Below are 26,982 nucleotides of genomic sequence, written 5' to 3'. Positions count from 1 at the left end.
ACATCAAAATTTATACAAGGAAGAATAAAGTGCTTTGAGATTTTTTTCCTTCTCATCTTATTTCAATTAGGACAATAGTTTGCTTAGTGCATGTTTATCGTTATACAAAGCAGGAAGCAAAGGAAACAAAATACTATGTCTGTTACACAAAATGGCATTTACAGTGGGTGTTTTACTGCACTCAAGTTGGCTCCCCTTCTGTGCTTCTTTGCTTGAAATATGAATAACTCATGTGATCCAAAAGCAACCTGACAGAAAGACTTTTATACACTGCCAGTCAAAACATGTCCAACATTGTAGTTTTTCACCGTTTGGATTGATGTTAAACAGTTTATTAGTGATCCCATCATGATCCCAAATCATTAGTCACCAGAAAAATGACTGCCCTGTAGACTTGTGACTTTTAATAGTAACACAGTCTACATGTTTTAACACCTGCGTCTGATAAAGCACTAACTGGGATCTGAAAGCCCACCCATAGGTCCTTGTCACAGCAGAAAATGCACATTGTAGGAAAAGTCAGAGGTGGAACTGATGACCTTAACCATGGCTCACTTCCATTTAGGTGTCTCAGTAAAACATTTACTAGCACACACAAAGCCAGGGTTCAGGGCATGCAGACATTTCAAGAAAAGTTTCAGGACTCTAAAAATAAACATTAAAGTGTATCAAGCTATCAAGACACTCAGCGCAAAGACGTGTCTGAGAAACCTTGATCATCTTTGAAAAGATCTGAAAACTGGACAGAACTGTTCTGGCAGTCCAGCAGTGCTGTTAAAAATCTGCACATCAAATCAAAATCTAAAACAAATGTATTGTGTAGTACAAGCCCAGTCACTGGAATAAAATGTCAGCATTGTAGGTCTTTGCAACATGGATATGTTACATTTGTTTGTTTCATACGTATTATATCAATATTTCTAAAGTGATGCGGTGCAGATTACATGTATCTGCCATGCAGCAGACCACTGAGAACAACAAACAAAAAAGTGGTATTTTTAGCAGACATGTCAGGATATTTCTAATCATGTTTGTTGCAACAAAACCAGGTATTTTTTAATGACATGTCAAGACATTTCCAGCTGTGTTTGTTCTGAAAAATCAGGTATTTAACAACATGTTCAGACATTTCCAATCACATTTGCTGTGACTAAACTGGATAATTTTTAATTACACATCAGAACATTTCTAGCCATGTTTGTTGTGACACAACTGAGAATATTTTAATGACATGTCGAGACATTTCTAGCCATACTTTTGGCAACAAAACCAGTGTTTCTTGTGAAAAATCAGGTATTTTAAACAACATGTTACGGCATTTCCAACCATGTTTGCCTCAACTAAACCGGATAATTTTTATTTACACGTCGGGACTATTTCAGCCATGTTTGTTGTGACAAAACTGGGTGTTTTTTTAACGACATGTTGGGACATTTCTAGCAACATTTGTTACATAAAATAGAGTATTTTTTAATGACATGTCGGGACATTTCTAGCGATGCTTGTGGCAATAAAACCAAGTATTTGTTGGTGTCATTTTGAGACATTTCCAGCCATGTTTGTTGCAACAAACATGACGTAGAGCGGGTATCATTTAAAGACATGTTGGGACATTTCCACCCAAGTTTTTGCAACAAAACCAGGTACTTCTAAATGACATGTCAGGACATTTTAAGCCATGTTTGTTGTGACACAACCGAGAATATTTTAACGACATGTCAGGACATTTCTAGTCATGTTTGTTGCAACAAACATGATGTAAAACGGGTATCATTTAATGACATGTCGGGACATTTCTAGCCGTGCTTGTGGCAATAAAACCAAGTATTTGTTAGTGTCATGTTGGGACAGTTCCAGCCATGTTTTTTGCAACAAAACCAGGTATTTTTTAATCACATGTCATGACATTTCTAGCCAAGTGTGTTGCGACATAACAGGGTGTTTGTAATGACACAATTTCGTCCGTGTTTGTTGCAACAAAACCAGGTAATTTTTAACAAAACATTTCAATCTGTGTTTTAACCCAAACTGGGTATTTCACTCATGATCTATTTCTAACCCTAACCAAGTATTTTTTGTGCTTAAACTTAAACACATGTCAACAACAATGTTAGCACACCTTTAAATTGAAACATAAACTTTTAACCCTATATGGAATGTACAAATTTACCAAATGAAACATGCAAATTTCACATATCCATGGTTTGCAAAAATGTACATTGCCAACCTTTATTCTAGCGATTGGTTTGGTTGTACATAGTCATACAGTACAATACAGCTGTCTGTCACAGTGGCCTAACAGAGTCAATTAGGTTACTAACAGGTAATATGTACCTATACTTTTGCAGTTATTTCTAACACATTTATGAATGCATAGCTTTAGAGCAAACTTTAAATGAAGTATAATATTTTTCTTTTGGCTGGCAGTGTATGTTTGTCAATAAAACTAACACTTAATTCCTGCAGACCATCTCTCACAGCCATTTTGATAGAAAAACACACACCTGCTCAAGCAATATAACCAGCAGTAAAAATAAAATAAAATAAAATAAAAGTCAAGAATAAGAGTTGCAGTATTATCAGGAACAGCGGGTAGACCGTTCTAACAGCTCTGTAACTACCTAAAGGTGACAGGGAGAAATACATTCACATCCTAATGGTTGCTGGCCACATCACGGCCAAATGGTATTTTAACAGTTGTTGGTTTCAGTTCGCTTGAAACAACAGATGGGAGAAAGTTGCCAAATTTGATAATCTGGTCAGTAAAGTGAAGTCTGACAACAGAAATTCTGTAATCAGTAAGATGAATTTTCTCAAAAAATGATCGTTTTAATTTGTATCATGTATTCTCCAGGTGTTCTGAACCTGCTGTTTTGCAGCCCCTGCAAAGAGGAGGTCAACTGTTTTTTTGTCATGTGTTTTACAACCATCATAACAACTGTAATTTACCTGATGTACAGTTACACTTGACTTTATCCTGACTGTCCCAGTCCAGTGACTTACTGCACATTTCCAGATACTGTACTCCTCAGCCTTCATCCCTTTGTTTCCTGCTGTGCTTTACAGTAGCTTCACATCTCTCTGCTATCACAGACAATGAGTACACTTAGGCTGCATGCACCCTAGTTTCCATTTCATACATCTGAGGTGCTCTGCGTTTTACTTTCCATCTCCAGAACCTTTGGCGAACAATAACAGCACAAACATAATTTAAAGCCACCTCTCAGTATTGTTTCTGTTATCACTGGCTGCAGCCTCCGCGAGAAACAAACCAAGAAAAATGTCTTAAATTAATCTATAAAGTAAAAAAAAAAGACTATTTTGCTTTATACTGATAAATTAATGTCAGACTCTCTTTAGTGTCTAATCTAATGGCTCCTACAAAGGTAATTATTCTCTTTTGTTTTCAATATTCTGTTAAAATGCAACTTAGTTTTCTGACCAAAAAATTGTTTTAACATAAGATTTATAACGCTGTCTTCCTAAATTGCTATAAATCAAGACATTTGTCTGAAGTTATTGAACTAAGGATCCTTTCACAAATTCAGAAAAATTCTTGATTGCACTTGGAATGATCCTAGGAGTGTGCTGCACAGCAAGACGAGCAACAGTAGTTGCTCATCACTAAAGTAAAATAAAAGAGGGTTTTTAATGATTTACAGGAAAAGATTTAAAGGTCCAGTGTGAAGGATTTAGGGGGATATATTGGCAGAAATGAAATCAAATAAATGTATGCAGTGTATCGATGTGTTTTCGTAACCTTAGAATGAGCCATTTATATCCATCATGTCTGCCATGTTGAACCGCCATGGACAAACTAAACACTGGCTCTGGATAGGGCCATTCGCCTTTTCGCATCGGCCATCATAGTTAGCAGCCCCTCCATGATTTGCTGTATTCAGTATTTTTACCGGTTTAAATCATCGGGTTCGTTTGTTTCAGAGAGGAGGAGATGGCTGCAAATAATTTGGCTCCCATATAAAAACCTCCTGAACATCTGGGGCCCATTGCACAAAATACCTTTAGTTAAGATTAGTCCAGGTTGAGGCTTTCTTGAAATAAAATTAGTTACACAAAACATGTCATATCCTTCAGGTTTTATTTAAAGTTTTCTCCTTATCTTGGTCTCATACTTAAGAAATCCCTCTAAGATAGTTAGACCATTGCACAGAAGACTTTGAGAAGCTTTGAGCGCAAGCAAACAAATCATGGAAATTCTTGTAAACTCATGGAAATCTCTTTAACTGCAGTAAATGCCTTAACATTTTTTTCTTAACTAAGGAAACTTTTCTAAGGGATTCTGTGCAACACCCTTAAGAAAGTCCCATAGCTAAGGAAAAATAAAGTCTTAAATGTCGTACTTTTAAGGTGTTTTGTGCAACAGGCTCCTGGATCTTAAGTTATCGGAGAAAAAAGGTGAGCTCACATTAGCGTGTGGTGGGCAAGTAGCCCAACTCTGACAAGCCAAAGAGCGACACAGTGATTTGTAATATAAATCTGCTTTTTTATACTGGATCTTACTGGAGAGTAAAAAACCTCTACAGATAATTCGACTCCTGGTAAAAACCTCCTGAGCAATTAATGCTGAAGGAATTTTAAGCAAGAGAAGTTTTAGCTGGTTGCAATCTACAATCCTCACCACTAGATGCCACCAAATCCCCCTAAATTTTACACTCTGGACCTTTAACAAAACAGGTAGTCTCACAAAAGTGCAAATAGCAGAATTTGGGAACTAATACAGGCAAGATGCCCACTGAAACCAATGAACAACATGGAGATAATCAAGCATAAACTGACTGCTTTTTGAAAACAGTGCATCTTAAAAATTGACCATTTAACTCTTGAGCTCAGTCCTCTTCAAGAAAGAAGAGAATTACATCGTAATGGCTATTGCTTTCATAAAATCTCTTGTTTAAATTCACAGAAAAAAAATGACCTATGCAAATTGTCCATACAGTCTAAAACATGACTCAAGTATGTACTTTTACTGCCACTGTGCTTTCCTTTGGTTGTCATAATAAAAGCCCATCAGGTTTTGTCTTTGTCCTCCTGCAGAATCATTCAGGTTGATTGTTATGGCTCTTCAAACAGTGCAGTTGCATGTCCCAGAAGTTATTCAGGAATGTGCAATCTGTTTTGTAATTTCTAATCCCAATGAGAAGAAATAACAAACAAATATAAATGTAAAACAACACCAGCAAGGCAAAAGGGGTTTACATTTCTGTACATGCAATCCAAAGTCAAACACAAGCAATCTGTCTTCAGGTCCAGCTCACTGTAGATAAAGTTGAAAGGATTTATAGGTAAAAAAACAGACAATCTTTAGCTCTCTTGCTCGCTCTTATAGGTCACTGGATCGAGAGGGATGGCAGTCTGTAGGATGTCAAACTCCATCTGGTTATTGTCCATGTCCAGAACACACATGACGTTGTGATTGCCTGACGATATGGTCGCACTGTCCTGGAACATATTTTGGAAGTCTACAGACACCGAAGTCCTCCTCTCCTCTGCCCTCTCCTTCTTTACAGTCTGGGAGTCGAAAATGTCATCCTCTTCCTCCCCACAACTCAACGCCACCTCGTTCTCATAGCAGAAGGCGCTCAATGACCTGGGGATCAAATCTTGTGTGGTCCTACATGCAGAGACAGGTGAAGCAACAGAAGACGCCCGGCTCGCGGCCTCGTCCAGCTCTTTGGCGCTGAGGTGGGGAGTCGATGGCACCTCGTAGGTCTTGTGGAAGCGAGCGTAGTCAACCTTGTAGCAGTCCCGGTCCTCATAGATCACAGGCTCGAACCTGTGACCCCAGAAGACCTCTCTGGCAAGGTAGGAGCTACGGAACTGGGTGGTCATGGCCGTGGCCTCCACCATTCCCTCCAAGATTACGACGATCTCGAAGTCATCTGCCTCCAGATCAGCTCGGCTTAAAGTATATAAGGGACTATCTTTGTCTATCTCGTGGATTATAACCAAAGGGGAAACCAGAAACAGCCGGTCTGTGCCCTCGTCATAGCCCACATTCAGGTCCATCTGCTCCAAGGGGATGAACTCGCCCTCAGCTGTGACGTATGAACGTATGAGCTGGGCACGGACATGAGCCTCCACGATGTGGCTCTTCCGCAGGTTGCCCACTCGCCACATGAGGCACAGCTTTCCGTCACGCAGGGCGATGACAGCATTTTTCGAGAATATGAGGGTCTGGTTCCTCTTCTTTGGCCGAGCCATCTTGGCCATGATGGTGCCAATCATGAAAGAGTCAATGATGCAGCCGACAATGGACTGGATGACAACTGTTAATACAGCGACAGGGCACTCCTCGGTAACGCAGCGCCAGCCATAACCAATGGTGGTCTGGGTCTCCATGGAGAACAGGAGTGCCCCAACAAAGCCGCGAACGTGAAGTATGCAGGGCATCCTCTGTGTCTGCCCTCCATATGTGTGTCCAGAGGTGGGTCCATGCAACCCGGGCACCGCCATCCCATCACCTTTAACCGCTGGCTGCTCCTCAAAATCCCCATGAGCCAGGGAGACACTGTAAAAGATAATGCCAAAGAAAAGCCAAGAGACCATGAAGCTGGTGCAGAATATAAGCAGCAGGTATCTCCAGCGGATGTCCACGCAGGTGGTGAAAATGTCAGCTAGGTAGCGCTGCCTCTTGTCATCCATGTTGGTGAACAGAACATTACATTGTCCATTTTTCTTCACAAACCGGCTCCGTACTTGGTTGGAGCCCCTTGTCAGAACCTTCCCGTTGTAGTTGTTCATACCTCCTTGTTCACTTGTGCCGGGCACGGCAGCAGAGGCTCCCGACCTCCTCCTACTGTCTTCTGCGTCACAGGTCGAGTGCAGACGGAGGTTGGGGGAACTGTGGCCGTTATAGAGTCCTAAGCTAGAGATCTTCTGGCGTGTCTCCTCCGGTAAAATGTCTGACACAAAGCCGTACCTGTCAGGCCAACAGAGAGGGGGAGATTAGGATTCAGAAAGTGACATTAAATTGACAGAATTACAATCAGGTAACAGCATGAGATTTAAAACTTTAAAAGTTGAGAAATTAATCGTGTTATGAAAATGTGGACCGGGTTCAGGCTGATTTAGTACAGCAATATTGGCCTTTTCTTAGACATCTGCAGCCCACTCGCCAGAAGAAAATATTCAGATTATACGTTTTTGCAATCCACCACAAATACGTTATATTTACACATAACATATCATATCAACCCTCCTAAAGCAATGTAATATATAAGGTGACTTTTGTCATCAGACGGTGGAGGGGATGGATGGTCAAACCTAGATGCTTTCAGCAGTACATGTACCATTTCCCAGCAGCATTAGAGCCACTGAACCTGGATGCTTGCAGTGCTTCCCAGTGTGTGAGTGACTGAATCTGGGTGTGTGTTTTAAGCCAAGACATGATCTTTTCTCAACCCTAACCAAGTGATTTTTGTGCCCAAATCTATCCTCACGTTCATCAAAGCCTTATTGAGAAAAGTTTCAATGTATCCACTACAAAATAATGTACATATGTAACATATCTGTGGTTTACAGAAAAGTACAAAACTATTTTTCTGGTGATTGGGTTGACATTTGCGAGCTTCGAGGTTCCCGTCTGGCTTCAGAACATACAAACTGGTGATCAATATAGTGTTGGAAACCAATGCCTCATTTTAGGGGAGAAATCTGTCAGAAATTAAGTGTCCCATCAAAATGTTTTTTAGTTAATGATAGTCCAAGTGCTGGTTTGAGGGCTCCCATCCTCCCATTACTTAAAGTTTTTGGGAAATCCTTAATATTAATGTGTAAAAAGTGTGTAATAGACAGGTGCTGGATCCATTTCATTCAAACTGCAGTGTGCACAATATAGGAAAGAGGAACAAAGAGCAGGAAGACAGCTTACAGAGCCAGTAATCTTATTGATCCTCATGTATTTTCCAGTGTACCATTTAGAGCACACTGTGCTCCCTCTCATAGACAGCGACAGGAAGATGATACCTGAATCATTAGTGATACAAGGGATGCAAGCAAATTGGATCAAATAGGAAACGGACAGCCACACAGTTTAAGGGGAACTCGCCTGTGAATAAAAAAAGATTAATTTAATTCCCAAACATCTACTCAAATTGACCAAAGTCCCAGACACCTGAGTGTATCGATCAGCCTCACCTGTCTCTCTCCTTTACCTGGAGGATTAGCAGCTGGGAAGGTGAGTTCAGTTTAGCTATGTGAGAAGGATTGCTGTCATCACACATTATAGGATTATATCTGAGTCAGTGTCAGTCAGACAACCCATTTTGAGGCTGGTCGGTGTAGATATATAGATGGGTGTTATCACTGCCTTTTAATAAATGTTTGAGAGTATAATTATGCTCCTTTAACAGCAAATCAATGTTATTTCATTTGTGGGGGAGGGGTGATTTTGTCTTGCTACAGCCAGTGCCCAAGTTTTGTGCATGAAGTCAACTTTTACTGTGGCATAAAATGAGTTTTATGTGGGCTTGAAAACAGCACACTAAGAAAGAAGATAATAAGACAGTTGGTACACACGTACAAAACTGTAAGACAAATGGAAACTCATATAAACTATGAGACATTATCCCCTAACAAGAAGAGATGGTATGAAATAAAATACTGTATCAACGTGCGTACAGAGCAGCTATTCCATCTTCAGCGTCTTGATGCCTATTAAAACAGTCAGTCAGCATTCAGTCTTCATATTTTCATACTTAGCAGGTGATCTGTTGCAGCTGCCTGGAGGCAAGAGCTCTTCATGTACTGCTGTTCAGGACAGTGTAGGATGGCCTTGGCCTTTCTAAGGATGTGCTTACTGTAAATATCTCTGAGCCGGTCCTGACTCACCCTGACCAGTTATTAACAAGCCCATTCTTACCGGCTGTGTTAAGACTTCCGGACAAGACTATGTTACAAAAAGATTAAATTATTTCTGTAAAGTCAGAGTCTTCATAAAGCTTTTGTGATGCACTTCAATAACTCGGTACAAAACACATGCATGTAACAAAATAAGGATTTCAAAGGCTGCACACAACCATTGTTTAAGACAATCGCAGTTTCCAGGATATGTCTTATAAATCAAATGTGTGTAGTAACACCAAAATGTAGGGGGTTGCATCAGGTGTGCCAGCCCCGAAATTTCTCAAAAGCTCCCTGTCTATGCTTAAAGAAATCTCGTACAATTGAGTAAGTGTTCTCCAGTTGGCCTCATATTTATTTAAGAGTATTAAAGAGCACATTTACTTGGCATTGTTGCATCCCTGATTTGCAACCCAGATTAATATTAAATGTATATAAATGTAGGAAATTGGTCAGAAAAACACTTAAAATGTGAACAGTACTCTGCCACTTGCTGCATTTACACCAAACACTTAAGGTATACTACTCTATGGGTGCTTTCAGACCTAGAGTTGTCTTGCTTTGGTCTGAATCAGGGACTAATTTTGTCACAAAGTTGTATAATTGCCTAGAGTTGGTTCATGTTCAGAAAGCTGCTCTTGATTGGTCAGAATTTCCATGTGGGAAAAATCCAGGAAGTAAAGCAAATGTTGAAGAAGAGTACACTTGCAAGATAAATGTGACACTTTCTAATGTCACAATGGAGGGACAACTACGCAGGTTGATTTTAGCGCTGCTCATCGTGGACTATATTGCTGTCATTGTACATTTTAGTCAAACCATACAGTTTGAAAACGAGGCGCGGCTCCAACTAGAAAACAATGTTTTGATGCATTGGATGTGCTGAATGTGCATATTAAGGCAGTACAGGAGGAGGTGCACATTAATAATCCTCCAGGACTGTAACATGCTCATGTTTAACCCAAACAATGTGTCATGTGACTGCAGTTGCTTCACATCCAGGTCGGAACTCCTTCTCACCACAAATGAACCGCACCAGTAGCCTGGTTCCAGACCATAGTCCCCGCCCACTCAACTGAGTAGGCTTGCATCTCTGGTCTGGCATACTTCAATGAATTTGCGATTTATCTCGTCCAAACGCTGGATGGACCAATGAACGCCGGGGGTCTAGCGATTAGCCAATCAGCGCCACGCTGATGTCAAGCTGTACGCCGGTGGGTAACTGGTGAGGATAGCAACAATGGCGACCGCTACAGATCCTACAGACCACATTGACGATGCTATCGAGGTATTTCGCCACTACTCGCGTTAATGGAGGACCAAATTAAGGAAGCTGCTAAACTGGATTTAACGGCGATGCAGCTGGGCGTGTGCGACGACGGAGACATTTTAAATGGGCAATGCTTGCTTGTTTTCGGCACCCCCGAGGCATGGATACTAATGACGTCAGATTCTGGGTGAGTCGTTGATCTCTACTGATTGGTTAGGGAAAAAATCAAATTCCCTCCCTCTTGTAAATCGCTTTCAATGGAAGCCATGTCAGACTGAAGGTTCTGGGAGCTTCAGTCTGACACTCAGGCTACCGCACCAGAGTTCATTTGTAACCAGACTGAGACCACCTCAGAAGGTCTGAAGGTTGTTTTGGTGTGCACCCATTTTCTGGACAAAAAAGAACAACCTGGAGTGTTTACAATCTGTTTCACAATCGTGACGGGACGTAATGGAATGGTTCTTTCGGTACCATCCTCAACTTTTTACAATGGAAATGCAAAAATAACAGTGTTGGAACCAGACTGCTTGGTGGAAACAAGATTAGTAATGCTGTTTATCTTAAAATGTATGTCACTTAAAAATACAGTAGTAACACCAGTACATTTTTGCCTCTTTATAGGTGGAAGGAGTGAAATTGAGTCATCTGCAACTCTTGTTGTTGTTGCGTTTTCAGCATGATGAAGACAGCTGGAGAACAATTAGATTGTAAGCTCGACAGCAACTCTCATATTTTTCCCAAATGATGATTTTCCCGCAAAATCACCCCAAGCAGCGGCCATTTGATTCTGTGGTTGGTGCAGCCAAACTAAAAGTTGAGGATAGTTTACTTAAAGCAACAAACTGCAGCCAGAGAATACCCACAGCCAGTCAGTAAACAGAGTCACCTGACTCCTGTGATATGTTAACCCATGTTATAAAGAATTTCTCCCTGCCTATAACAGGTGAAAACACCTCTCAGATGCAGCAAAATTTAATTATTGCAGTGAACTGCGCTACTGCTACTTGGTGTGTTTTCAGCTTTAGGCATTCTCTTACCTGAAATGGCTTGAAAATTGTGCATATAGCTGCAAACCTACATGGTTTCAGCTGAGCCCTCAACACTTGGCACCACCCTTGAACATATGGTACGGTGAGGATGGCAAAATCATGGTGTGAAGTGGCACTTTGACACCTTTATTTCTCATTTCTTTACCTAGTACAAAATGATTTAGGTGGCAAAGGAACAGTCCAATAACAGAGATGCTGAAATTCAATTCAGGCCTTAATAAAAACTCAAAATGACAAGGTAATTGCATGATTACAATCCAAGTATAATTCTAGACAGGCAGCTGATGGTTAAGTCCCTCACCTGTTGGCCCGACTTGTTCCCATGGCACCAAGGATCTCGGGTATGGGGGCCTGGGTGGGAGGCCAGACTCTGCCACCATGGAGGTGGTGCTTGGGTCACTGAGAAGACCGCTGCAGGAGAAACAGAGAATTAATAAGAAAAATGAGCCTGTATCAGTTCATGTAAAATCCCCATCAAATTCAGTAAAGGCACCAAAGCTTCTGGATTGAGAGCTGTTGATTTGGGGGAGGTACACTTTTAAAAAAATCCCATTTCATCTCTTCATATGTATAAACATTGTAACCTGGGCCTGTGTTTCTAGTGTGTTTTAGTGCACTAAAGATATGGACTGAGACTTGATCTTGATTTGATTCTGCAGACTGTCTTGAGGAACAGCGACCCTGTCTCACCCTGCTCTTTAGAACAGAGTTGTAATGTTGCATGTGGGAGTAAGTGGTGGTTTTACATTTCATCTACATGATGGAGACATCTTGTACGCGTAATTATAGACAAAGCAATGCAGTGTTTGCTTGGTTATACAACATGTTTTAAATCAGCCCGTCTATTATCTTTAAACCTAAAGCTTAAGCATAGTGGTGTGCGCCCAACTCCTCACCTCTCAAACACTCACACTGTAAACAGTATACTCCACTATAGCAGGATTTATTTAAATCTAGGTTTTAAAAATATGGAAATATGTTCAAATATAATTTGCTCAATGTCTGACAACAACGTCCCCACTGTACACCAGCACTAATCTGCTTTTCTGTGGAAAAAAAAAGTCAACATTTCTGTCTCCAGGAGGATCTCCAGGAAGTCTTAAATGACATCAGCGCAGCTTCAGGGGTTTTTCTCCTGATTACGTGAAACTGTCCTGAAATACAAAGAAAATCCTGTCATATAATCTTTCCTTCATAATACTTGTGCTACAGAACAGAGGGCTGCAGAAGTCCCTGTTTGTTTGTTTGTTTGTTTTTGCTTTTACAATTCTGTACATAATAAGCCTGGTCACAAGGAGAAATGTTGGTGTGGAGCCACGATACACTACATTTGCAACAATCCAGTTGCACAGTGACCCCTATATAAGCTCACTCTGTCATCAGGAGTAGGGGACAGTAGATGGCGTGTCACCTAAACTACAGACTAATGTTCCAGACCAACAAACAACAAACCATTTGTGATTTAGGCAGTCATCCCTGATTTTCCAGAGGCTTTTCTTGGCACAAAACTTGCTAGTTTTTGCTGTTTTGCTGTTTTTTACAGAGACATTGCTGCCTTTGCTCCAGGGATCATGCCCCCAAAAGTGGGTACTGCAGGCGAAAACATGATATTTTCCTACTATAACCAAGTAGGTTTTGTGCCTAAACCTAACCACATCAGCTACATAATAATGTGCAAATGTAATGGATGGCGGTACAGAGGTGCTGTGGTTGGCATTGTCACCTCACAGCAAGAGGGTTTCTGGTTCGAACCACTGGATGGGGGAGCCCCTCTGTGTAGAGTTTGCATGTTTTCCCTGTGTCAGCGTGGGTTTTCTCCAGCTTCCTCCCACAGTCCAAAGACATGCAGGTTAATTGGTGACTCTAAATTGTCTGTAGGTGTGAATGTGAGTGTGAGTGGTTGTCTGTCTCTATGTGTCAGCCCTGTGATAGTCTGGTGACCTGTCCAGGGTGTACCCCACCTCTTGCCCAATGGCAGCTGGGATAGGCTCCAGCCCCTCTGCGATCCCCAACAGGATAAGTGGTGACGGCAAATGAATGAATAAATGTCATGGAGCCCTCAACCCGTTTTCATTCCAATGTCATTTGGTCAGCGATTTCTGCGTCAGACACCAACGAGAAAAGCCATCCTTTTGCAGCGGAATGATACAAGCTCAGTACTTGAGCCAACCATGACATTTTTCACCTAACCATGTGCCTTTGTTGCCTAAACCAGATGATACGTGTTTGTTGCACAAGGAAATAAACGTAGATATGAGGTGTTTAAGCAATGTAAGTTTATTTTAAAAAGGACTGTATGCATCTAACGAGCAGAAACTGTACATTTCCTGCGCAGACAGAAGTGTATATTGAAAAGACACATAGCATGTAATAAGCGTAAACTGACATGGCATCCCAGAACATCAACAATAGACGCACCCAGGATACCTAGTGCGTCATATATAGATGCTAAAAATTCACTGAACAAGCCTCAATATGTGACTAGTTGGGAGTGAGAATATGTTGGATCTGTGGTTTGCAGAAACACACACCCAGCATTTTATCTGACGATTGGGTTGGTACAAGAAATGCACATTAAGGAAATTAAGGCACTCAGCTGTTTCACTGTAGTGACACTCACACAGGCATATCTCTGTATCTACATGAGGATTGTATTTTCATGTTTCTATGTGGTCTGTCTCCACACAGGTGTCTCTGGCTTCCAACCAACATCGCAGCTGTGAAATAAGTTCTTCTACCTCTGAGCTGTATCTATAAAAAGAAGATGCAACCAGCTAACAATCCATCATCGATGGCGTCTCCCTTTCAGTGCAAAGATTTGATAAACTGTAATGAACAAGAGGCCGGGAGAAGCAGGGCGTAGGTACCATGAGAGAGATGAAACACACACAATACAAACCAGCTAATGGTCACCAGGTAAAACTGGCAACTTTCACTGAAGCCAGTTTCCATAGGAACGTGTCTCCTGTGGCATTTGGGGGATGGAGCGAAGTGGAGAGAGTCACCGGAGACACGGTGATGAAGGGGGGCTGGTATACTCTATTAAGTGCTCTTATAACATGAGTCAGAGAGGGAGGGAGAGATGGGAGGAGAGGCAGGGCGTGAGGGCGGCAGTGCGACATCTACATTTGATTTTAAGTAAATAAGGTGGGAGAGGTGACTCTTAGTGGAGACATTTCTGATCCGTGTTACTGACTGAGAACTTAAGTGAGGACATAGTCTAAGACTTAGGTCAAAAAGCATTTTCAAAAAGCTTTTATGTTTTGCTTTATCTTAATTATCCTCCTGATGGTTTGCCCTAATGACACTCTAAGGGCAGTAAGAGGAGTTCATTAATTCCAGGAACACATTTAAGTGATCACAGATTTTTGCAATCTTTATTTTTGGTTTTTATCTCGTATAGATTTTATTTACTTTTATTATTTTTGTTTTGGATTGTGGATGAAAAGAGAAGTAGAAACTAATAGTAGAAGAGCACATTGAGGCTTTGTGGTGCAAATATTCACGCATTATTAGTCAATTGATCCACAGTATTAGATGATTAACAAAAACATTCACCAAAAACTGTTTTGAGAGTAAACTAATCATTTAAAGGAACAGTGTGGAAGATTTAGTAAGATTTAGCGACATCTAGTGGTGAGGATTGCAGATTGCGATCAGCTGAAACTTCTCCCAGTTAGAATTCCTTCAGTGTTCATTGTTCAGGAGGTTTTTACCGGGAGTCGAATTATCCACAGAGGTGTCTTCCTCTCCAAAACAAACGGACCAGGTGATTAAAACCAGGAAAAACACTGAATAAAGCTGCTTCATGTGACAAATCATTGTTTCTCTGGTGCAGTTCAGCTCATCAGGGACTGGCCACCATCCAAGCACCTGCTAATGTCCGCTCACCTTTTTTTTTCTTATAACTTAAGATCCTCCAAAACAAACAGACAAGGAGTCTAATTTTTAAACAATGTGTAGGATCCATACTTAAACTGTACATACGGACAAAAGCCGAAAATGGCATGTGCTGATAAAACATTTGATAATATCTACAATAAGGCTTCCACCTCACCATCTGCGTCGACAATTTTCTGTCTCCCGAATATTCGTAAGCATGGGTCAAAGTTTCTCCCATTAAGTCTGTATTTATAGATCACAACTGTTGCATCGGACGTGGCGAACGACTCTTTCAGGCCTCGCTTTGTGCGTATGCAATGTTAATAAATGAGACCCCTGGTGATTAACACTGGTAAAAACATTGAATAAAGCAGTTTCACGTTAAAAAAATAGGTGTTTTTCCGACATTGCTCATCATAGGGGGGCTGCAAACTATGGTGGCTGACATGGAAATTCAAAATACAAATTGCCCTGTCTATAGCTGTTACTTGGTTTGTCCATTCTGGGCTACTGTAGGAACACCGCGGTGCAACATGGTGATCTCCATAGACGAGGACCTGCTCCCTATGTAGATATAAACAGCTCATTCTAAGGTAACGGAAACACACCACTCTTAGTTTTAGGTGATTATCACTAAGACAGCTAGGTTGGGAGTCACCAGAGGCACCACGATAAGATATTAACGTGATTCTTAAGTCACAATACACTATATTATTGTGATCTTAAATGTGTTGTGAAACATATGTTGTGATATATTGTGATTCATTACCTTTTTTCAACCACAAATTATGTATTCAAAGGAAAATTTTGTCAGCATCGGTTTTATCTTATAAGACAAAAAATTTCAGTCTGTTCGTCTCATTTTAATCATTTTTATTGTAGCAAAATTCATGTAGCGGACTGAAAAAGCAATTGATTTTTATCATTGTCGTAAGCTACCAAAAGTTTAATTTGTATATTGATAATTTATATAATAAAATAATTGATACTTGTTAATATTTATATGATATTGCCCTGTAAAAATATTGTGATACTATGCTATATCGATTTTTCCCTCCCTACACACTGGACCTTTTCAGTGACTGTTGGTTTAATAAAACACATTTTACAGACAAATCAGTGTTTTTACTGATTAATTATTTCTGTGTCCGTGTATAAATTAAATGTGCGCATACCATATGTGCTCATGTCCTGTATTTATATACACTGGAGTGCACACTTGTGTGAGACTTTGCAGTGTTGTGGTCGTCTCATACCGTATCTCTGCATCACTAACTCCTCCTTAATCTCACAAATGCACAGATTAATAGTCTGTCATAATCTGACGCACTGAAATAAGCAAGGTAGAGTCACTTCCTGGAGATTTCATGACTGTTAATCCCAAACAAGGCGTAGAGAGAAAGACGGAGACGAGCAGGTTGGGTGGGGGGGGGGGGGGGGGGGGTTAAGATGCAGTGTCTACTTTCCCTAAAGCCTTCGGTAATCACTCCTCATGGGAAACACGATTATATCTGCCATAAAAGGAAACGATACATCCAGTGAATACTAGAACTTTCTGGCCTGTTAGGTTTGGCAGCTTGTGAAGCATTTATGCAAAGTGATCCAAGTCATTTTCCATGATATGCTGGTCATAACTGGTCATTGACAGGACTAAATTATAGCTTTATGGTTTATGAAAGGTCTGTATGAAATTACCAAATGCACTCAGAAGTAAATTATGTTGCCTTAACATGTTTTTTTCTGAATCTGATTGTTAAGATTGCTTAAAACTGGCAGAATAACCTTGTTATATAAATTCAGCCTATTAATGGCAGCACGTTTGCAAAATATCCGTGATGTAATTCACCCAAGTGAAGTGCCTGCTGCTGACTGAGTCTGTCCCTTTGAAGCGATTGATGCTTTGGGCCTTTGTGTTGGGATCCTGGGACTGTGGTGGGTGACTGTTTGGACTCAGTCATTCGGGACTTTTGAGTCAGCCATTTCACTGAGCAGGTTCTCTTCACTTCCGTCTTGTTTTCCTTTGTGATACCAGCTCGTACAATGTAAAAACAAATCAATACGTGCCCCCGGCTTTACCTCTGCTCGTCACGAGCCAACCCACAGAGAAGCCAGAGCAAAGAACGATTCCCACGCTGCCATCGCATCCCAGACAACCTCCGTGTTGGCCTCATTTCAGACTTCTTTTTCCATGTTGTCCAAGTTGAATCTTTGCAAAACATGTTATTGTTCCCAGTTCAGGCGATAGATCAACTGTAAATGATCCACTGATGGTTTTTAAAGGTCCAGTGTGTCGGATTTAGGGAGATATATATTGGCAGAAATAGAATATTTTATAATAAGTATGTTTTCTTTAGTGTATAATCACCTGAAAATAAAAAATGTTGTGTTTTCATTACCTTTAGAATGAGCTGTTTATATCTACATAGGGATCCTTGTCCACAGAGTCCATCATGATTTACCGCCATGTTTCTATAGCAGCCCAGAATGGACAAACCAAACACAGGCTCCACACAGGTGGTTTTGAGCCGGCCACTGTAGTTAGCAGTAACAGCATGAGAAAATCAACCTGATCCCACGCCGAAGTTGCCAAAGTTGGCAGTGACTTGCTGCGTCAGACTCTGACAAAAAAAAGACGTCCTTTAATGTCGACATGATACGCTGCCAGTCGCTGTTTTACTTTAACAGCACTCAACGGCATCATGGGAAAACACAGCGGGACAAGAATGAAAGTTAAGGCGAAGAAAGTCTGAGTAGAGTGGGTGGTAGGGGTGGTGGATAAGTCCAACAAACACTGACTTTCACTGGGGCAAGCAGTGTTCATCGTACTCACGTAGTGCTTTTATTTTGAAAGAGACTATGTAAACGTTAAATTTCCTGTGAAAATGTAAGTGAAATTCGAAAGAAGACAATGCATGTAACAGGCAGAACTGTCTCAGAACGTCAACAGCCAACACACCCAGGGTACCTTACACGTCATATCTGGACGTGGAAAGTCCATGACCAAACGTTGATATGTGAAACTGCTTTATTGAGTGTTCACCTCCTTAACGTCTTGATCTTAAGTTACCAGAGAAAACAGGTGAGCACACATTTGCAGGTGATGGGCTAGTGACCCATCTCCGACATGCCAAAAAGTGTTCGAGAAACACTGATTTGTAACATGACACTGCTTTTTCAGTGTTTTTACCATTGTAAATCACTGGTCCATTTGTTTTGGAGAGGATGGGACCTCTTTCTTCGGCTCTCGGTAAAAACCTCTTGGACAATAAATACTTAAGGAATTCTAACAAGGAGAAATTTCAGCTGGTTACAATCTGCAGTCCTGCTAGCAGTTAAAAATGTAAACAGGGTCTGTTTGCACATTGGGAAAGATTATATTTTAAATGAAAATATTGAGTAACATTTTCGTGCAGAAGACTTTTCTGAGAGGTTCTTTTTTTATCATTTTATTTTAAATGAAAGTAGGTTGTATTTAACCCTCACCCTACCCCTTACCCTAATCCTCCCTTTAATCATACACACTGCTCCTTTAAGCTAAATTTATGAACATCAACATTCATTTGCATTTTAAGGTGAAAGACTTCAGCTACTTTCCTCCTCAGTAATTTCAGTGTCTGTTTATGTCTGCAGACCTAAATGATCTGACTGTGACCCAGACAGTGAGCTTGTCACTACCATTGGTCAGCTAATACCATGTCTATAGCACATAGGTATGCAGTATACCTAATGGTTTTTTAGCATTTGGGGTAAAATGTCTTAGTGTAAGTATTTATCTTAACAGCCCTGGTTGCTGCTGGTCCAGAAAAGGACATTATGGCAGTTTGAATAAAAGACAAGATCAGGTCTGAGTGACATAAACAAGGCAACATAGATAAATGACGTTCTTCTCCAAAAAATAGAAAATTGTACTTTCAAACTTCTTTTTTTTTTCAAACTAAACTTAACAGTCAAGCTCCCCTCTGGTAGACTTATGGGTGACACTTTCTATGACATATTAAGCACACTTATAATATGGTATAACTTCAATATAGCACTGTATAATTATCATAAATATTCCTTATTATTTCAAATAATAATCATAACCCATTATAAAGCACTTAGTAATGACTTTTAAGGTCAAGTATCATATGAGGCCTACTTCATTACTGCTGGTCACTCACTGACATTTTTTGCGGGTATCATAGTGTATTATAATTCTCATAGTTGTAATATATTATAATACATTATAATCACTGTCATAATGCATTAAAGTGTGGTGATATAAGGTATTCTAAGTGGTCACTGGCTGCTTTAAGTGAAGTACTGAAATTCTTGAGGTAGACCAGATATAGTGCATTACAAGCTGGTGGTAAGTAAGTGGACATTTTTTGCTTTAAGTTAAGTGGAAGTTAAACACTACATTAAAAGTTTTATTAAGGTTTTCATTGTGAAAACTTTTTCATTTTTGTGTTGATCTAAGCCTCAAGCTCATAACTTATATAATTTGTGTTCCTTCTCTCCCTGTACTCCTCCAAGGCATCAGGTATCATGAGACCTTTCCTCTCTCTTCTAAAGGCAGAAGCAGACTCTGCTTTCTGATTTGATTTTAAGATGCACAAAAAAAACTTACAAAATAGTTTAAAAGTTGAAAATGAAGAGGAGATTTGTAGGCATTTCATAGCATTTGTTTGAAGTTGCTCAACAGGTGCACAACAGCATTATCTCCTCAAGGTATGTTTAATACCTGCTGATATGTTTCCAGGTGATGCCTTTGAGCCTCACCAGTGCCGTAGAGATTTACACTTTATGACGGAGAAGTGTGACTGTTCACTTGATCGTACACGACACAGCAGTTTCCATGATGCCTGAGCTTTAGTCTGTCTGACGCAGTGCTTATTGTGCTTAGCTGTGAAGGAGCTGCAAAGTTGTGTAGTGAACAAATTAAAAGCTGTATCTATCAAGTTGAATAGTGTACATCTCCTGATATTAAAATGCTGTTTGAACATAAGTCATACTCACCCTGCAAGTGTACCTCGGTTGTAATTTGAGTTCCTCTAACTTCACTTCTCAAAATCCCACTTTTACTGTCCAGGGTAAAAGTCCCACATCCTTGGATTCATGTGGTCCCTTGTGTCACTCTTCCTCTTGTTGAGTTTCTTCTTTTAGTTTCTTCTTCATCGCTTATTCATTCTTGTATCCCTGTTGTTTCTGTCTTTTAATCCGTTATTGTCCTCCGCTGCCTCCTTGGCTGACTATAATCCCGTCTGTGCCGCGCTCTCCTGTGTGTACTCATTCACCTCAGGCTGAAAATGCTGTGTCAATCTCCCCTCTGCAAAGCATGGGTTCGCAAGGGGGGGAGGGAGGAATGGGAGAGGAGAGGAGAGAAGAGGAGAGGAGAGGAGAGGAGAGAGGAGAGACAAAAAGGGAGGTGATAAAAGACAGGCAAAGAGAAGACATGAGACTACAGTAGGGCTGCCAGTGTGTCTGTGCACTCTAAGCATGTGTAGGTGTTGAATAATGTTTGATGTGTTCATGTAAGCAAGTGAGAGCTCTTTTGAGTCATGGTTTCTAGGCTAACTCTCTTCGAGGAACAACAGAGATGATACTGCAACAGGTGGGAGACAAAGAAAGTATGGGGGCTCGGGAATAAAAGTGGTTGAGTTGCCGTCATAGTTAAAAACTGTGAATCACCACCGTGATTACAATGGCACGCAGGCCTGTTACTGTAAAAGAGCCTGTGAACATAATCTCTGTTACATTCACTCCAACGCAGTCAAAACTCCACAGCTCTGTTAACACATGTTAAATGCCACATCAACACAGAGTTACGCAGCAGTTTTTCTGCCCTGCGTCATACTGTGGTGAATTGCACTTCAACTGCCAGTTGAAGCAACTGCCAGCAATGAAGTGTATAGCATCGCATCGCATCGCATTATATCGTATCGTATCATAACTTGAAGTGCTATGGTGTTGTTGGGTGACCTTTCAATAAATTACATTACAATTTTAATACAACTTAATGATGGAGGACTGAGCCTGTAGACTAGAACTGCATTAGCTGTTGGGATGAATACTTGTTGAGCAGAGAGATGACAGGAAGTAGAAGGAGACAGAGATGGAAGTGACAGGCAACAAGAGGTCATACGCAAGCCAGGGCCATAGAGTGCCGAAGTCACGCCCCTTCCGGTAGAGCTCATGGGACCTTAGATCGGAAAAAATATGAATGGCAGTGAACGGGGAGAGCAATATTATCTTTTGGTCCCATTTGAGTTGTGACATGAAATCTAAATATGTTGTTAATGAATTTAAAACATACATTTTAAGGTCAAGAAAGTCATACTTTGTGGTAAAACTGTTGAGATATAAGCTTTTTAATTAGAAAGACTCAAGAGTACACAGGAGGAGGTCGAGTATGTGACGTCATAGCTTTCGCTCGCTTCCTGCAGCTTGGCCTCCCTGCTGAAATTCCACTGTTTTATGATTAATCGATTTATGATTGAAGATGCCTGTGTGTTTTGTGCCAGGCTGCAGTCACTCCAAGCTGCAGGAAGCGAGCGAAAGCTATGACGTCACATACGCGACCGCCTCCTGTGTAGTTTTTCTAATTACGTTTTTTTCAAAAGCTTATATCTCAACAGTTTTACCACAAAGTATGACTTTCTTGACCTTAAAATGTATGTTTTAAATTCATTAAATTATTGGATTTCATGTCACAACTCAAACGGGACCAAAAGATAATATTTCTCTCCTCATTCACTGCCATTCATATTTTTTCCGATCTAAGGTCCCATGAGCTCTACCGGAAGGGGCGTGACTTCAGCACTCTATTGTGGTTAAGGGTCAACACCTTAACCTCCTATAGGCCACCAGGGCATCTCACCATCTCTAAATGCTGCCCAGTTGCCAGAAAAAAATGTTGGCATTGTATGTTTCTGCAAACCATGAATATGTGACATTTGTATGTATCATGGGCTACATTGTTTATATGACAGCTCAGATTATGTGTACATGTGCTGACTTTCTCATCAGGAGGAGGGGACAGTGGATAGCGTGACACCTAGGAGAGATGGCTGCCAAACAGCAAACGGCAGCAGACCGCTGTTAAGGATCAAAGAAAGGTGGGTATTTTTAACAAGAGCTGGGGACATTTCCAGCCGTGAATGTACAAAGTGAGCAGTTTTTGTTAACAAGAGGTTGGGATAATTCAAGCAGCATCTGTAGCTACAAAAGCAGGTATTTTTAAGGAGAAGTTGGGACATTTCTCGCTGTGTTTGTAGCGACAAAAATGGGTATTTCTTTTAACAAGAGGTCAGGACATTTCGAGCCATTTGTAGCATCAAAAACAGCTTTTATTGACCAAAGGTTAGGGCGTTTCTAGCCAGTATTGTAACTAAAAAAGCAGGTAGTTTTAACAAGAGTTTGGGGCATATTCAGCCAATTTTGTAGCAACTAAAGTGGTTATTTCATTTGACAAGAGGTCGTGACAGTTCCAGCCATTTGTAGCATCAAAAGGTGGTATTATTAATATGAGGTTGGGATATTTCCGGCCATTTTTGTAACCAAAACGCAAAGTATTTTTAATGAGAGTTTGGAGCATTTCCAGCCATGTTTTAAGTGGCAAAAGCAGATATTTTTAACAAGGGTTTGGGGCATTTTTTAGCCATGTCTGTAGCAACAAAAAGCAGGATATTCTTAACTAGATTTTGGGATTTTTCCAGCTGTATTTGTGGCAACAAAAGAAGGTATTTTCGGACATTTCCAGCTGCAGTTCTAGTGACCAAACTGCATATTTTTCAACAAAACATGATGCTTTCTTAACCCCGACCAAGTGGTTTTTGTGCTTAACCTAACCACACTTTATCCACAGCCTTGTCACAACAGAAACAAAACGTTTCAACATAACTGCTACGTACAATGCCAAAATTTATTCTGGCTATTGGGTTACAGTAAATGAACCTTAAAAATGTTTGTCATTCACAGCTGATCATTATGCTAGATGGGAGGATTATTGGCATTATTCTGCTGGTTGTAAAAGACAAAGTCCCATTCAATAATATGAGATGTCAAATCACAGGCAGTAAAATGAAGCAAATGAAAGTATAAAAGTGAAAAAGTATGACTGCATTTTTTTTAATAAATGCCTCTGTTGGAGTGTTTGAATGTAATGCTGCGCCAGGTGCCTATAAGTCTATTTTATTGCACATCCTTTTTTTGTAGTTGCAATATTACTCTGCAAAAGGAATTACAGCAAAATGGAGAAACAGTACCTCAAGATTGTACTTAAGCTACAGAGAGGGAGTAAATGTACTTTGCACTTGTCTTTATTTCAAAGCTCATACAGTTCCCCTGTTCTTTATGGACGCAGCTGCACCAGGTTCATAACATCAGTTCATCAGAGTATTGGCTTTAAAACTAAAATGTATGAATTCTTAATCATCTGTTTGCATATAGTATCTGAAAAACAGCAGACCTCAGTAATCTGAGCTTTAGTTATGGTGCTGTTACAGTCATTCTGCTGCCTAATGAAGACTGACACAGTCTCATTATGCTCAATAAAAAAAAAAAACAAGAGACATTTTCTAGTTTAATTTAGGATTCCTTCATCCAGACTTCACATGGCTATAGGAAATATGAATTGAGCCAAACAGTTTCTATGGAAACAGCCCTCCCTCCCCTCCTGCCCTCACCCACAGCTCCCCTTTAGCCCCCTCATGGTTCCCTCCCTCTTCCTACCTCTTGCTCTCCCTCCTTCCCTCTCCTTCTCTAAATTACAGAGCGGAGGGTTACCTCTTTTCAAAATCTCTCTCTCTGAATAGGAATGTGGGTGTGCATCTGCCCATATGACAAATACACAGAGGAGGAACGAGGGGGCGGATGGAGACACAGCAATGAAAGTAGCGGCAACAGTGAGGCAAACAGAAACTTCGAGGACAGACGGGGGGAACTTCCGGGGGGTAACATGTACACAATGAAGGGAATGACACTTGTGAATGAAGTCTGTTTGAGTTCTGCTGCTGTGGATGGCATGATGAGAACTGTTCAAGGGTCAATTAAACATGACAAGGACTGTGTGGTAGAAAATACTGGAGCCTAGTTTAGTACAGTTTTAGTAATACAAAAGCTTCAGAAGAGAGAATGAAGCAAGAGTTACACTCAAGGACTGCACCTACACATCAGCAGTGGCACCCTCGGAATTTTTTTATAGGGGATGGCAAAACTATGTCAGTATGAGAGTGAAGGAATCACATACCGACATACTTTAGTTTATTATTTTACAGTTAATATGACTATTGGTACATTTTGAGTTCCACAACAATCCTGTTTTAACGTGTTATGTATCTGTACATGTACATTAGGCAATTCATTGTTCTTCAGATAGACTGGTTGTCCTTTTCCTTAAAAAGACAAATATACAGCTTTAATTTAAAGGAATATATTGATAGTAGGGAACGAAACATCTACGGGGAACGACACAGAAGAAAGGAAAATTCCAAAGTCAGTATGTCATTAGTATGAGAGATTTGAAGAATGATTTTGACAATTTTCTCAAATTTCTTAGATTCAGCTCCTGAGAAATAGTCTTCCTCTTGTCCCAGCCCAACTAGGTCTCACCCCGAAGTCGTCGAAATCCTGTGCTTGGGCAGTGACTTGCCGTCTGACAAAAGTAGCTGTCCTTTAACATCGGCCAGTCGCCATTATAGTTTAACTGCGTTTGGTGGCGGGACATGAGCATGAGTTTAAGGCAGCGAAAGTTTGCGCAGGGTAGGAGGGAGGGATGGTGATCCAACAAACACTGACTTTCACCTGGAGAGTGGTGTTTGCGTTCTGTAAGGTTATAAAGCCAAACTTAACCACGTGTTTGTATTGCCAAAACCCGACCACGTGCGTTAGTTGCTGGAGGAAACAAAAACGTCAGTTTGCATTGTCGTGCTGACGTAGTAGCCTGGAAATCCAGACTCAAATCTAGAAAGAGTCTGGCCCTCAGCGATACACCCTTCCTACCCAAGGGGCGCCACTAACTGAGGCATTTCACATGCCGCCGCACGCAATTGAATAGCACGATGGCCAATCAGAGCAAAAAACAAGGTGACGTGTCATTGCACGTATTCATTGGTTTGCCGACCAGTGGGGCTAGCTGATATATTATGCTTTTGCTGTATCCCACTGGCAAAACAGCAAAAACGTCCTTCCTGGAAACGAAGGCTTCTAGGGCAGTCTTCTGTTCCTCTCTCAAGGAAAAAGATAAGTGTAGTTGGCTTAGCGTTTCTTCCAAAGCTAAATTGAATGGACGCGGTCCTTTGGCAGCTGCCATCTTGGCTGTTTACTTTCTGAGTCCAAAATGCCCCCCAATATATAACTGAAACTGAAAAACAACAACAAACTTTGTTTCTGCAAACGAAGTGGCAAATATTATCTTGGAGGACATCATTGCACTTGGTTGACTATTTTTCTATTATCTTAAATGTAAATATTGCATGTTTCTTTCAGATAAAACACATTTTGACTTGTGAATGACTCAATGGAATTTCTTGCAATAATGAAAAAATACTGGCAATCATGTCCGCCTGGCACAAACCACATGTTTTGGACAGCTGTGAAGTGACAGAATGTCCCACCATCATGGTTCTTATATTGCCAGGTTCCAGAGAGTCTCCCCTCTTCATATATGGCAGAATATGTCACTTTCCAACTTGCTATGGTGAGATACGTCTAGTCACACAGATTTGTTTTTTTCATTGACATAAAAATTAATATAAAATACAGGCACATAGAAGGACATGTAATGATGGCAAATCTGGTTAGCCCAGATTGTCCTGAAAAAATATATAGCATGTGTATGTAGCCTTTATAATGACTGTGATATGAGCTTAAAAGTAAAGGCAGTAAAAACGCCTAGGGCCCATTAAACTGTGTTAAAGTCGAACAAAGATGTTTTAAAGTCTTAAATATGGCTTAAATTGTAGAGAGTATATTGGCTTAGAAAACTGTGATAATGCACAAGCTTTAAAAAAAACCCTCCAGGTGGTTAATTTAAACTCTGCATGACTATACCTTAAGTCTCATTTTAACGGTAATCACAGCCTTTACCAGCTGTAGTGTCAGCTCTCACAGCTGAGTGGAGCCTTTGCCACGCAGCGTTGGTGGTTTTCAGACACTAAATGACTGGGTGCTATAACAGTTAAAAAAGATGGGCTGTGTGTGATGCGAGAAAAGGTGGAGAGGGAGGGCGGGTTGCAGACAGACAGATCAGTCTAGCATCTGAGGAGGAGATGACAAGGCAGACAAGACGGACTCCTCGGGGCAGACCGTACTGTGTGTATGTATAAATAGCTGCTAATCAGGCCTGGGTGTCAGATTAGTTCCCATAACCTTTTGTTCAGCACACACCCACTGTGGTAGCCGATGTATGGGTCAGCTCTGTCTAGAAGATGTCCTCTATAGTGCATTTGTCTGGAATAAATCACCCATAGTAGGCTAAAAGAAGCATAATTGACTGCATGTTTTGTATATAACTGTTTGTTTCTTCTCCTTGCCTCTGTCTTCATTGCTCATTCATCACTCTTACTGTCTGCTGTATCAGATTTGACACAATATAAACACTTTTGCTTGAGAATAACACTCAACTTGAACAACCCGGTGACATAAATAAGGGTTCAGGCTCTGTGCTGGATGTTTCAGGGGTGTATAAAGAAGCTGTGTACTCTTCATCGGTGTGTGGCGCCTCCTCACTTCTCTGCACCACCACGGATGCAGTCTAAGTAGGCTGAAAGCATTTCCTCTGTAATCTCAGGTGCCCTGTGCTGATTTTACTGCATCAAACATAAGAGTAGGATGCCGGGGAGCAGAACATGTGTGATGCCAGAATTCAGATGCAATTTGTGGATTAAGAGGGAGGACGGAGGAGGAGGTGGAGACGGTGGGATTGGGGAGGGGGGTGAG

At 40.8% G+C, this 26,982-nt stretch overlaps 1 protein-coding gene and 1 long non-coding RNA gene across 3 annotated transcripts in view; one reads left to right on the top strand and one right to left on the bottom strand.

Annotated features, from left to right (window-relative positions):
• The window catches only part of LOC117268530 (uncharacterized), a 48,211-nt gene extending 21,229 nt beyond the window's left edge, over positions 1–26,982 (top strand). The window contains exons 2-4 of one of the 2 annotated variants that reach the window (XR_013487953.1): positions 13,870–14,044; positions 22,072–22,160; positions 23,859–26,982. This is a non-coding gene — a long non-coding RNA (uncharacterized LOC117268530). The remainder of the gene's footprint in view (positions 1–13,869; positions 14,045–22,071; positions 22,161–23,858) is intronic. The other variant, XR_004502656.2, reaches the window with a different exon arrangement.
• On the bottom strand, positions 36–21,188 carry kcnj4 (potassium inwardly rectifying channel subfamily J member 4). The gene is made up of 3 exons (XM_033645059.2): positions 20,062–21,188; positions 11,483–11,592; positions 36–6,940 (listed from the first exon to the last, which is right to left on the bottom strand). The coding sequence occupies exons 2-3, from the start codon at positions 11,503–11,505 to the stop codon at positions 5,323–5,325; spliced, it is 1,641 nt and encodes a 546-aa protein (XP_033500950.2). The 5' UTR covers positions 11,506–11,592; positions 20,062–21,188; the 3' UTR covers positions 36–5,322.

Source organism: Epinephelus lanceolatus, chromosome 18 (genome assembly GCF_041903045.1).
Source record: "Epinephelus lanceolatus isolate andai-2023 chromosome 18, ASM4190304v1, whole genome shotgun sequence".
NCBI lineage: Eukaryota > Metazoa > Chordata > Actinopteri > Perciformes > Serranidae > Epinephelus > Epinephelus lanceolatus.
Note: the sequence above shows the minus strand (reverse complement) of the source record. Positions and strands in the feature narration are given on the sequence as shown.